At 35.5% G+C, this 13,469-nt stretch overlaps 1 protein-coding gene across 1 annotated transcript; it reads left to right on the forward strand.

The window, feature by feature from the left end:
- The first annotated feature begins 1,096 nt into the window (after nt 1-1,096).
- hcar1-3 (hydroxycarboxylic acid receptor 1-3) lies at nt 1,097-3,079 on the forward strand. Its single transcript, XM_026933215.3, has 2 exons — nt 1,097-1,148; nt 1,713-3,079. Exon 2 carries the CDS (start codon nt 1,812-1,814, stop codon nt 2,784-2,786), a length of 975 nt encoding a protein of 324 aa, XP_026789016.1. The 5' UTR covers nt 1,097-1,148; nt 1,713-1,811; the 3' UTR covers nt 2,787-3,079.
- The last annotated feature ends 10,390 nt before the right edge of the window (nt 3,080-13,469 follow it).

Genomic DNA, 13,469 nt, shown 5'->3' on the forward strand with positions numbered 1-13,469 from the left:
GATTATGACACTAAAAGACTAGTTAGGCAAAGCTTTAATTCAAAGAATGAAAGGAGCAATAAACAAACTAAAATTATTTTCCAAAATGAAGCCATGCTTTACAACAAGACATAGTATATTGGATTTCTCCCTTAATGACATTTTTAATGCTCTATAAATATTTAGGTTCACAGTTTTTAATTTTCCACTTAGATTGGTATAGACTGTTTTGATTCTTGATATGTTCTTATTTTAGTCATTTGTGCTGCTGTGTGGTGGTATACTTCCTTATGCATTTGCGGACATATCACAACCCAAGCAGCAAGTTCCTGTGAAAGCCACACGTAGCCGAAATTATACAAATGAAGTCTGTCTTAAACAGTGCTTGTTTTCTTCCATGCTGTTGCGAGTTATTTTTCTTATTTGCAAAAAAGATTCCTATGGTTTATTTTGCAAGTAAGTCATATGTCATTGTTTATATCGGCGTTTACATCTCGCGGTAAGTTGACTGAACCGCGCAGTTTCCTGAATGTCAGGAAGCACTTTAGTTAATTTATTGTCACCTCTAACTAAAGAAAAACTTCACGCCTATTAGTTGAGTCTACTTGCTTCTAACAATTTTTACATTAATAATGTTACAACAAGTAATCTATCAATTATAAACAATTAATCTATTCTCATGGTCAATTTGCCAACAAAGTCTACAGTAAAAAAAAAAGCAGCTCATATGGTCAGTGTGATTGCAGATGATTATCCCTCAGCATCTTCATCTTTTTAGTCCAGGTTAGCATGGCTACATATAAGATATACAATGGAAATAAATATAGATTAAAATTGACAGATATTGAGCCTTTTAACCCCATCTCAAGGCATTGTTGAAGCATGCATCCAAAAGTAGCAAACATGAGAGTACAAAATATCTATAGAAGAAAAATCAGCTAGAAAACAGAGACAAGAGATGAATGAAAAGAAAGGTATATTGCCCTTGGTTAATTATCTGTTAAGTATTAGTCTGGGTTCCTTACAATTAATCAAGATTTGAAATGACTTCTCTGAATTTACTGTGACGTTATTACAGTGTAAGAGGGGAGGAAGCTTGCTTAAAAGTGAGCACAGTAGCAGTTTCCTTTCTGTACTCAGTCTGCGAGAACTGATTAAGACTCTCTCTAGTAAGTAACAGATACATTTCTAGGAGACATGTACCGATATCATTAATATCATCATTACATATCACTAAATGTTTTTATATGAACGCGTTTTGCGCTTAATCTGAATACTTAATTTATGTTTATGCATTTTTGGGTTAAAAAAAAACTGATTCTACTACCTTTTGAATCTCTAATATTTTTAGAATGACAACATAAGGAAGTATTTGTTTCAGTGGATTCTTGTAACATATCAGATGTTGGTATTGTTCTTATAATGCTGAAAGAACACGTCATATATCTGTGTATCATTAATGTAGGTTGATACATATATATATTATATTTATGTTTAATATGGTCCTCAGAAAGGAAAATTTAGGATTTTGCAGAAATCCAAAGCAAAATTTTGCTTTCAACCATAGACAAAACTAATGAACAAGATATCATGGTAGATATCATGATTTACATTAGATTGGTGGAACATTTACGTTACATTTGTGGCAGGCCCAAATATGGTGTTCTACAACTATCATTTAAACATTCTGCAGTTTAAGAGTTGTACAATTTCCTTTTTCTGTGTTTTGACAGATCAGTCCTGAAGCTGTGCTCCAAAAGAGGAAGCTCAATTCCCACTTACAGGGTTATAAAGACAGTATCAGAGTCAGCTTTTGAAATTTCATTAATACCATGCAGTCCAATAACAATACTACTTGTGATGCGGAAACACAAAACGTGGTGACCTCCATTCTCCCTCCTTTACTTATCACTGAGCTCCTGCTTGGCCTGCCAGGAAACGTGATAGCACTGTACATCTTCTGTCGCCACCTTCCATCTTGGAGACCCAATATTGTGTTTCTCTTCAACCTGATCCTGGCTGATTTTCTCCTCTTGGTGAGCATGCCATTTCGGATTGATACCTATCTACGCTCTGAAAACTGGGTGTTCGGTGATGCTTGGTGTCGACTCAACCTCTTCATGCTTGCAGTCAATCGATCAGCAAGCATCAGCTTCATGACTGCTGTGGCTGTGCATCGATATTTTAAAGTAGTCCACCCACATAATAAAATCAACTATATTAACTTACACCAAGCTGGAGGGATCGCTTGTTTCATCTGGGTGGTGGTGATCTCAATGCGGCTTCCTCTGTTGACTAACAATCTTCTTATAGAGTCGGGGAATGCTTCTTATTGTCGGAGCTTTAGCAACAAAGAGATCTCGTTTGGTATTAAGCTACACTATGTGATATACATTGTTGAGTTTTTCCTCCCTCTATTGCTACTGCTCTTCTGCTCCATTCGAATTTCCTGCATATTAAAACAACGGCAGATGGACAGAGAGAAGAAGGTGCGACAGGCAATTCGCACTGTCCTAGTAATTGTTGGGGTCTTCATCTTCTGTTTCCTCCCTGGAGTTGCCACAGGACTGACTGCACTCTATATGAAAACACGGTTGAAGGAATACTGTAATGCTTACAAATTAGTCAGTCAGCTGTTTGTCTTGTCCATCGGGTTCACATACATGAACAGTGCCTTGGATCCTGTCATCTACTGCTTCTCCAGCTCCATGTTCCGAAACACAGTAAAAAGGGCTATCAATCAAACTGGACTAGGGCAATTACAGCTAAGCCGCCGTGCCAGCACAGTGATTGGAAGTGATTCCTAAGCAGGTGCCATCAGATTTGAACTGATATTGTATTATTTGTTAATCATGCCTTTCATCAGCTAAGACTTCTGTTAATGCATCTGTACTGTGACCATTCAAATATCTGGCAACTTTTACAAAAAATATTGCCAGGTATTTAAAAGCTCACAGCAATTTACCTTCCATAAGAGTAGTGTAATAGTCAGCTATATGGAAATGTTTCAGGTTTTTTTATGCTGAATTTTAATTCAATTGTATGATGTAAACGGAATAATTGTAACATGTCGGGTAAGATAAAGTTGAAATGTCTTGCATTTGTAGTGAGCAATATGGTTAAATAATATGGCTAGCTTAGACATAGCATGTCCACATAGTAATAGTAATATAGACAACAAATATTCAGACCTAATATATTGGACATATGTTTAGCAACCATTTTCCAAAATGAAGAAATCCCCTGACATTCCCAAAGCATATGACCTAATATCCCATCAAACTCACGAGAACAAAACACTTAGTGTGGCTCATCTAAATGGTAGACATTTCTAGACTAGAGGAGAGTTATCCCAAGTGATAAAGCTTAGTATGATTTTAATATTAATGCATATGTATTTGTATAAAAATATATAAACACTAAGAATAACAAAATTATGAACAAGATTTGATTATGAACAGAGTTTTGGTAATTCTTTCATCTTCTTCAATGGCAGAGATCAGACTGATATTAAATTATTAAGGCAGTTGTACTTAAGGAAAAATTTTCTGAAGCTTTTCCAAAAACCAGGGGGAGAAAAAAGTGGTATGTTAGTATCAATAAGTAATATAAATATATGTTTATTTTTAGAAGAATATTAATATTTTAATATTAATGTTAATATATACAGTGGATATATACCAGAACTGCAACAAAACGAATCAAAAAAAGGAGTCCATCTCTGTAAATCAAAATAGGCAGGATTCAGTAACACAATTTTAGTAACACATAACACAGTTTTATTTAATGATGATAAATGTTGGTATTCAGATATCTGAAATTCTTACTAATTTATATCTCATAAGGAAGTACAACATTTTCCCCAAAATTGTTAATTAGAATAATGCATATTTTGCGAAGAGAAGCTATGAATTCTGGCAACTAGCAACATATAGTAAGTGCCTGCAAGCTCAACTGTATCTGTATATAGTTTATCAGCTTTTACTTTATTATTACTTATGTAGCTGATAAGTTCTGGTTACTTATATTTTGTTATATCTTATTCCATAACCACCGAAATGCAAAGAGACATTGTAAGTAAATCATAGTATTCTAAAACATTAAACAATTCACAAGTAATTTCATTTTTCCAGTTCTATTTTGTTTTCATCCATCATTATTTTCAATCATAAGTGTTTGTGTCCGACTGTCTCTTTTCTCTGTATCTTGAAGTAAACTGCTCAGCAATAATCAGCTTCATGGTCACTGTGGCAGTTTATTGATATATCTTAGTAGTCCATCTACCTCATAAAATGAACTTTATGAATTCACACTTGCTTCATCTGGGCTCTGGTAAACCTGCTGCCACTCAATTTGCTCACTGATAATCTATTTTTTTATTCTGTTGTCATTTAAGTCCTTAAATGAAGATTTATGCATAGGGTGGCTATGCCTTTACTGTGTCCAAAATGATCACACTTGGAGATAAGTGATAACTGTCCTCTTACGGGTATATACATAAGCTCATAGATGCCCATGATTGGGTGTCACTCTGATTGACAGGAAAGAATAAGGCTGTGCCTCCCACCCTGACAGCATATAGCCACCTTTGTTCTCTTGGTGTCATCAGGATTTGAACTCCTGACAGTAGAACAAATGCTTTCCTGTTGTGTTCTGTATTAATTTTAACTAAAAGCTTAAACAACTCCCACTCACTTTTTTCTTGATCACCAACCTCCAGCAGAACTGCGCTTTAAGTCCTGTCAGTTTCTTACAGTTTCTTTCACTCTCTTTCCAATTGCCTGTATTTAGTTACGCTCTGTTTGTTTAGTAACAACGCAATCAGTTAAAATTTTTTCTAGCAACTAGCAAAATCTTCTCACCTGGCAGACCTTTACAGGAGCTGCCACTTCTATTAGAGAAATTTTGCATAGCTACATGTATTTTAAGGTTGAGGAATTGAGGGATTTAAAAGTGTGTTATGAGTCACAAGTACTGTAATGAACAATCTATTCGTGGAGCTTCTTAAAATTCTTAATCAGGCTAAAATAATTAGCTCTTCAGCTATTTATTGAAATGAAGCCTATTACCTTTTAGTACCTCACATAAAACTAAAGTTAGTTGGCTAACAACTGTCACTGCCCTTGAGCATGGCCCTTAACCCTCAACTACTCAGATGTATAAGCATTAGTCAAATGAGGTAAATGTAAATGCAAATTTTCTGCTTGTAATGAGGACTCTGGACATTTCCCCTCCCCGCCAGCAAAATAGCAAGGTAAAAATACATAAAGGCAAATGCAATAATTTACCCAAATGCATGACGAGGCTTCGCAATGTCTATGAACAGTTTATATATAGTCATGGGAAAAAGAAAGAACGCCCTCCTTCAATTCTATGTGGTTATTTATTAGGGCCTAAATAACAATTGTGTGGTCCACTTATTGATTTCAATATGTAGCGATTTTTTTCCCAAAGGTAAACTAATACTCAGAAACCATGTGGGAAAAATAAGTTCACCCCTACTACTAAAGTCTACCAAGAGCCACATCATGTGACCTGCAGGCCTCTTTAAGCACATTAAATGTTTATGCTCATGACAGCACATATTTCTGAATGTCAGTTTACTTTTTGGGAAAAAAATGACTACATATTGAAAACTGTTGTGTTTTTTTTTTTTTTTTGTCACCTGAGATCATTTTAAGTTGGTGAGGGTGGTTTATAGAAATTGGTGATCCTCATCGTGTGTCTGAGTCTGACATGTTGCACTGCTATTTACCTCTGGCTTAATTATTAATTCTTAATGTACATATATAAAATACAGTTTAATATAAAATAATAACAATACAATGATTTTAATTGTCTTAGGTCTGAGAAATTGAGGGATATAAAATTTTGTTATGAGACACATGCACTGTAAACAACAATCTATCAAGCTATATGCTAATGTCATTATTTAAAAATACTGAAGATGTATGTGAAAGCGAAGAATATAAACAGCTGTCAGTAACATTATTTCTACCTTCTGACTGTTTTCACATTCTCACTATGTGCTGAGTTTCTTAAAATTCCTATTTTCTAAAACCTATCACCTTTTCGTACCTCATATAAAGCTAGCTGGTTAACGTTAGCTAAAGTTAGCTGGCTAACAAGCAGGCAACAACTGAATAATCAAGCAGAAATTCATTCACAAGAAATTCATATTGTGGCTAAGTACCTTCACTCTGTACCTACTTACTACAGTATTTCACCCTGTATATGATATATTGTGAATAAGATATGACATTTATCTTAGTAAGCTTTCAGCCAACATCCTGTCAAACCTTAGCACTCGCTGACTTAGCACTTTCTCTCACTTTGCAGGGTAAGCACAACTCTGCAAAGTGACATTTCAGCAAAGTGACATTTGTAGCACAGTCAAGGCAACACCCTCTCAGGGGATTTGTAGAGTTAATGACAGAGGTTAAGAGATGTGAAATAATTCTTTAATAATGTAATGTTTATTTGAGGGGAAAGGGGTGGGTGCTTAAGGAACAGTTGCTAAAACTGGGCTAGCAATGCCCTTTCTGTGACACAAACAAACTCTGTATTAACTATTGACATAAAATAATGATAACGATACAGTAATATTAATAATATTATATTATAATAATATATGAATGTATTTTTTAGGGATATCATTTGTGTTGCACCCTATAATACATGTTATTTTATATTATGTTGTATATTGTCATTTACCCATATATGAACCTGAAATATAAGGAAGTTGAACTACACAATATGGCCAAATGTGTGTTGAAACCTGGCATGCGTGCTTCTAAATATGTGACAACAGTTTGGGGAAGGCCCACACCTTCCCCAAACTGCTGCAACAAAGTTACAAGCACACAATTCTCTAGAATCTCTATGTATGCTGTAGCCTTTAGATTTCGCTATCTGGTTCCAGTGGCCAACCCTAAACCTGTTCCAGTATGTCAATGCCCATTTGCACAAAGCGATGTCCATAAAGACATGGTTTCCCAAGGTCACTATGGTAGAACTTGAGTACTTGAGATGTTCAGTAAGAACATATGAGTGTGATGGACAGGTCTCCACATACTTTTGGCCATATGGTGTATGAAACAGTGACTATGATCTCCATATATTGTAAAATATATTTACAAATTCAGTATGTTGTAATAGTACATTTAATTTCATATTTTTCTATCTTAAATGTTAGTGTGCTTTTGTTTTTCAGTTGTAATTACAATTGATCAAATGGAACCATAAACTAGAAAGACGGGCTTCATAGAAATAATAGATAATATGTTGTCATATATTTTTTATGATTTTTATCTCACCCTGAAGATTGACAGTGATGTGTCCTGTGTATTTTGCATAACTGTTTCACTCCCTCACACATACACACAAATGGTTGATTTCACACTAGCTGTTATGAGCCCAGACTGTAGACAATTGGGCTCCAATCATGCTGTCATGGCTGTAAGAACAGACAGCAGTGAGAGTAGAGGAGGATTCTCTTAACTGTCTTTGGGGATGATTGCACTTCAAAAGCTCCCACACACTTTTAGACAGCCTGCTCATCTGCTGTATTCCTGGAGTATATTTGTAGGGTATTCAATCTCAAAATATTGCGCTCTGTGTCATTTTGATTTTATCTTGGAAAATGTTCACGCATACAGTACAGACATGCGCATGTGCACACATGTAGATCAACTCCTCCTAGACCACAAAAAAGTTAATAAACGTTACAATCATAATGGCCCAGTGGGTGGGCCCAGAGATCCACTCTATCTAACAATATTTGATGAAAGTTACAAGTTTCTGGGCGTCAAGTGGGGGAGTACTCATTAGTGTTACATGTATTCCCTATTAGCATTTTTTTTAACTGTGATGGAAAAAAAACTGTGGGTGGAGTCAGTAGCGGAGTGTACGGTGTATAACATGGTGACATGACAAAAGGTTAAGCCATGGGAAAACGGTAACAAATAGCAAGACAGTGTCATGTGGACAAAATAATAATATCATATCCAATGCAGCGGTATCAGTCTCCAGTCCTGTAGGGTCCTGCAAAGTTTGATCCCAGAAACTGATCTGTTGTTTTGTGGTAGGATCTTAACTCGAGTATCCAGTTAAAATTTGACCCAGATAGTGAATGCTGGCTTTGCGATTTTTTTCAAATGTTGCTGTATGTACTAGTGTAGTTACAAAAGGTTATCCAAACATTGTTATCAAAAACATGTTTTTTTGCACATTTATATATTGAATAATAAATTGATTGACAAGGTAATTCCACAAAAGAAATGTTATTAGAAAAAAGAAAAAGACACTGTAATTTTATTCTCATTTAAAAATAATTATGCAGTTTGGAAACACTCCCAGTGCTAGAGACACACAATCTGTTTGCTGGTAAACCAGTACAAAACATGAAGAGATGCAACATTTTGTATACAGCCATGTATATATGAGCCATTTTGCAGTCACTAGTTCTCAACCCAACTCAACAGCTATGGGAGATTTTGGAGTAACTTTTTAGAAAATACTATTCACCATCAATATCAAAATAACAACTGAAGGAAAAAAGAATGTTGTTCTTGCCTCAAGTACAGTTTCAGAGATTTGGGAGCATATTCAGATTTGAGGTGAGCATGCATAATGAGGATTTAGTACTGAAATTTTGCACATCTGTATACAGACTTCGGATGTAACTACAGACCTAAGCACTACTCAGAAGTTATGCTAGAGTTACACATGTGGTCTTTCCAGCACCACTGTCTGACTGTTTGATATAAGAACAATATGTCATGCTGAAATTTATATTTGTGCTGTAAATACACTAAAAAAATTGCCATTCAAGACCATTATTAAATGCATACATGTAGCACAATTAATTAATAGTATGTTTTCACACAGAGGACATTGGAGGAGACAACATCTTAATCAGAGACATTATTCTGAGAAGTGAATGTTTCAATGGATAACATTGAAAAACACTTACATTTAGTAACACTAAATTTACACTTGGATTTAGTAACTCATGGCCTCACACTGTCATGGTAGCACCAAAGGGAGTAGAACTACACTACCCATCAGCCCCCGCAGGTTACATTCCTCACTAATCACTCTCTCCTGTGTCCCTTTAAGCCTTGTTAGGACCAACATTTAAGTTCTAGTTTTTCAGCTTCTCACCTTCAAGCATGTGTTGTATTAGTCAGTTGTTGTTGTTGTTGTTGTTGTTGGTGGTGGTGGTGGTGGTGGAGGGTGTGAGCGACATTATTGCTTATAGTCTGTATGTTTCTTGCCTCATATCGATAGTTAATGGTTTTTGTTTTCACTGTTTAGTTTGTTTTGGCTTTATCTTCTCCAATAAATTACCTGTACTTTCATCTGCCTTAATTCCTAGCACACACAATTAACTGTCAGCATGCAATATAAAAAATATAATACAAAATAAAAGGAAGTGAGCAAGTGCTATTTCATAAGCTGTAAATAATGAAGGTGGAAGCAATATTGTTAAATTAACCCAAATTTGCAGTGATTAATGTAATGTAATTACATCTTTACTTAAGTCGCTGGATTATGTCTTCAACTCTGTATACAGACCTTGTAGAATCTATGCAAAGGTACGCTATATGACCAAAAGTATGTGGACACTCCTCCTAATGATTGAGTTCAAGCACATAGCCATGCAATCTCTATAAACACACATTGGAAGTTGAATGGGTTGTACTGAAGAGCTCAGTGACTTTAAATGTGGCAATGTCATAGGATGACACCTTTGCCATAACCGCTATTATTATGAAATGGAAGTGTCTAGGAGCAACAGCAGCTGAGCCACACCGTGGTAGACCATGCAAACACAGAGCGGGGCCGCCAGATGCTAAGGCACATGTCTTGTAAAAATCACCTATCCTCTGTTGCATAACTTACTATGGAGTTCCAAACTGCCTCTGGAAGCAACATCAACACAAGAACTGTGCATTGGAGTATTTACTGGAATACACAGTGCCAAGAGTAAAGTTTGGTGGAAGAAGGATTATGATCTGGGGCTGTTTTTCAGGGTTTGGGCTCGGTCCCTTAGTTCCAGTGAAGGGTAATGTTAATGCTACAGCATACAAAGACATTTCAGAAAAATTTACTGTATGTATCCAACTTTGGGGCAATAGCATGGGAAAGGTTCTTTCTCTGTTCCAGCATGACAATGCCCCTGTGCACAAAGTGAGGCCCATATAGACTTGGTTTGATGAGTTTGGTGTGGAGGAACTCCAGTGGCCTGCACAAAGCCCTGACCTCAACCCCACTGAACACTTTTGGGATGAACTGGAACATCAATTGCGAGCCAGCCCTCCTCATCCAACATCAGTGCCTGACTGATCAAATGCTTAAAATTTAAACCAAATAACCATAAATTGCCCATTGTTTAATGGTTAGATGGCCACATATTTTCAGCCATATAGCATGTACCAAAGCTGTTCTGGTGGCTCGTTCTGGTCCAGCATCTTGCTATTTCTGTTTTTTTTACTTAGTCACCTGTTTGTAGGTGTGATATCTGGGTGGATCTGTCATGTAAGTGAGCTATACTTCCTTCTTGTGGAAAGTCTTTATTTAGCACTGGCTTTGACATATTGGAGCTTGAGAGACTCTGTTCAGTCTGTGGTGCAAACACTTGCCTGCCACTTGCTCAATCCTCAGATTTCTCAATGAAATGTTCAGCTTTCCCCTGTAACTTCAGCTTTAAAAAAAAATTAAAAGAATATAAAACCACTATACTGGCAATTTGCATAAAATAATGTTTATTAATTAAGAATATAAAATATAAAAAATAAATATAAAATAATTATATATATATATATATATATATATATATATATAATTATTTAGGGGTGTTTAAGTATGTGATTTTCTCAAATGCAGTGTTTCAGAAATCTTTCATTTGCATTTGCTGTGTGTTATTTGTTTGTTAATGTTGTTTTTGTTTGATACTGAGTCCTGAGTTGGACACTTTGCCTTTAAAACCTTATTCAGTGTACTGAATTTACACTTGGCTGCATAGACCTGGTTTTAAGTCAAGTGAATTCAAATTACTGCCATGTATGTTATTACATTTGAAAAATGGTTTATATTTATTTTGGATTATGCTATGGTTTGCTAGATAAATAGTTGTACTTTTCATATATTTCTAGTCCGGTATATAGAATATAGTGCTTGGACAGGAGTAACTTGAGCTATTTGAATTTTTAATCCCATGAGAGTTTTTAATCCCATTGCAATAATACTGAATAATACCTATTCCACATGAAACACATTAATATCCAAACCCCAACCTTGTTTTCCTACTACAATCATTAAAAATGATTAAATGACTAAAAAGTGGTAGACAGTAAATGAAGTAATCAAATCAGCTCTGATTTTAGACATTTGTAATCTGATTCCAGACATCTTGAACAGATTTTCTATCTGACAAGAACTCATGACACCAGTTAGTAACAAATGAGTGGTGGCTAGTTTTAACTTTAAATTAGGATTCCAGTAGCTGCTTTCATTATGAAAGCAATTAGTTATTTCAGTCCCTTCAAATCTCCCTTGAATCATAATGAATGTCTGAGATATGAATATACCGGGTTCTATGTGTGGTCTTAGCACACAGCCTGTTTCACACAGAACATGGAGACATGGAATGGATGGATAAGGGGAATGGATATTGATATAAATCATTTTGAGGACTGTAATTGAATTGAAAGATTAGAAAAAATAGCTAGTCTCTGTTGTTTCACTAGGGGGTAAAATAAAAAGAGCAATAAACTTTGAGCCATAAACTCAGCTACTGAAAAAAGATGAATAATATTTATGTCTTCATTACTAAGCTAGAATTTTGATGCTGTAACCATATCTCTTTCCTAAAGAACCAATTTAGGGGTTTCACAGCAATGAGGGTGAATAATTATGCAATCAGTTTTATTATTTGTGAATAATCTATATTGTTTTTTTCCTTCACATCAATTCTATAGGCTATTTTATGTAGATTCATGATATCATCCCATTTAAGTCCAATAATAATACATTGTAGTAATAAAACTATTAAAATAAAGTCTAATACATATTCTTTTTTAATATATCTGTGAAAGTAGAAGCCATTTAAAATATCGCTCTTGTGATATTTTATCCTGTCTGTATCAGATGGTCATAGGTATTTTTTTATTTTTCATACAGTGGTGACATTATATGTGAAAACTATAAATCTATAAAGTCTAAGAGAAATAATTCCAATTATTTCTGATGGTCGAAACTGAACAGCTATATCGCTTTAACACATTTCATCACTCCACTAAAACAAATAGTAGTAATAGTCATTTCAGCTACTTTTGTACTATAGTCATCTTTCTCTGATGAGGTAAAACACCAGCTTGCTCATATCATGAGATGATTTGTTGGACAGCAGCAAATCTATCTGTACTTGACATTGTTAAAATGCTTGTTACAATGGATATAAAAGGTCTACACACCCCTGTTAAAATGGCAGGCTTTCGTGATGTAACAAAAAAAATTAAACCAAGATAAATCATGTCAGAACTTTTTCCACCCTCAATATGAAAATAGGAAAGATAAAGAACTTAGAATACCCTGGTGCATATGTGTGCACACCTCTAAATTAATACACTGTTGAAGCACATTTTGATTATATTACACCACTCAGTCTTTTTGGCTAAGAGTCTATCAGCGTAGCACATCTTGACTTGACAATATTTCCCCATTCTTTCTTACAAAACTATTCTAGATCCATCAAATTGTAAGGGAATCTCCTGTGCACAGCCTGCTTCAGGTCACTCCACAGATTTTTAGTTAGATTCGGATCTGGGCTCTGGCTCGGCCATTCAAAAACATTGCTCTTCTTTTGGTTAAGCCATTCCTTTGTTGATTTGGATGTATGCTTTGGGTCATTGTCATGCTGAAAGGTGAAATTCCTTTTCATCATCAGCTTACTAGCAGCCACTTCAAGGTTTTGCACTAAAGTCAACTGGTATCTGTAGCTATTCATGATTCCCTCTGCCTTGATAAAAGCCCCAGTTCTGGCTGAAGAAATGCAGCCTTAAAGCATGATGCTGCCACCACCATGCTTCACCATGGGTATGGTGTTCTTTTGGTGATTTTTTTTTTTTTTTTTTTTTGCACCAAACATACATTTTGGATTTATGGAATTATTATACCTTTTGGAATTGGTCTCATCAGACCATGACAAATTTTGCCACATGATTTGGGGTGATTTAGTTGAGCTTAGATGTTTTTTTGTGAGAAACGGCTTCTGTCTAGCGACCCTACCCCATAGCCCAGACATGTGAAGAATACAAGAGATTGTTGTCAGATAGTAGTTGCAGAGAGTAATCAGTACTTGTCAAATATTCCTGCAGCTCCTTTAATGCTGCTGTAGGTCTCTTGGCAGCCTCCCTGGTAAGTTTTTGTCTTGTCCTTTTGTAAATTTTGGAGGGACGTCCTGTTCTTGGTAAATGTCACTGTGG

Source organism: Pangasianodon hypophthalmus, chromosome 3 (genome assembly GCF_027358585.1).
Source record: "Pangasianodon hypophthalmus isolate fPanHyp1 chromosome 3, fPanHyp1.pri, whole genome shotgun sequence".
NCBI lineage: Eukaryota > Metazoa > Chordata > Actinopteri > Siluriformes > Pangasiidae > Pangasianodon > Pangasianodon hypophthalmus.

Excerpts from the sequence above, each read along its gene's own strand:
- hcar1-3 (XM_026933215.3), top strand. The coding sequence starts at position 1,812 with ATGCAGTCCAATAACAATACTACTTGTGATGCGGAAACACAAAACGTG.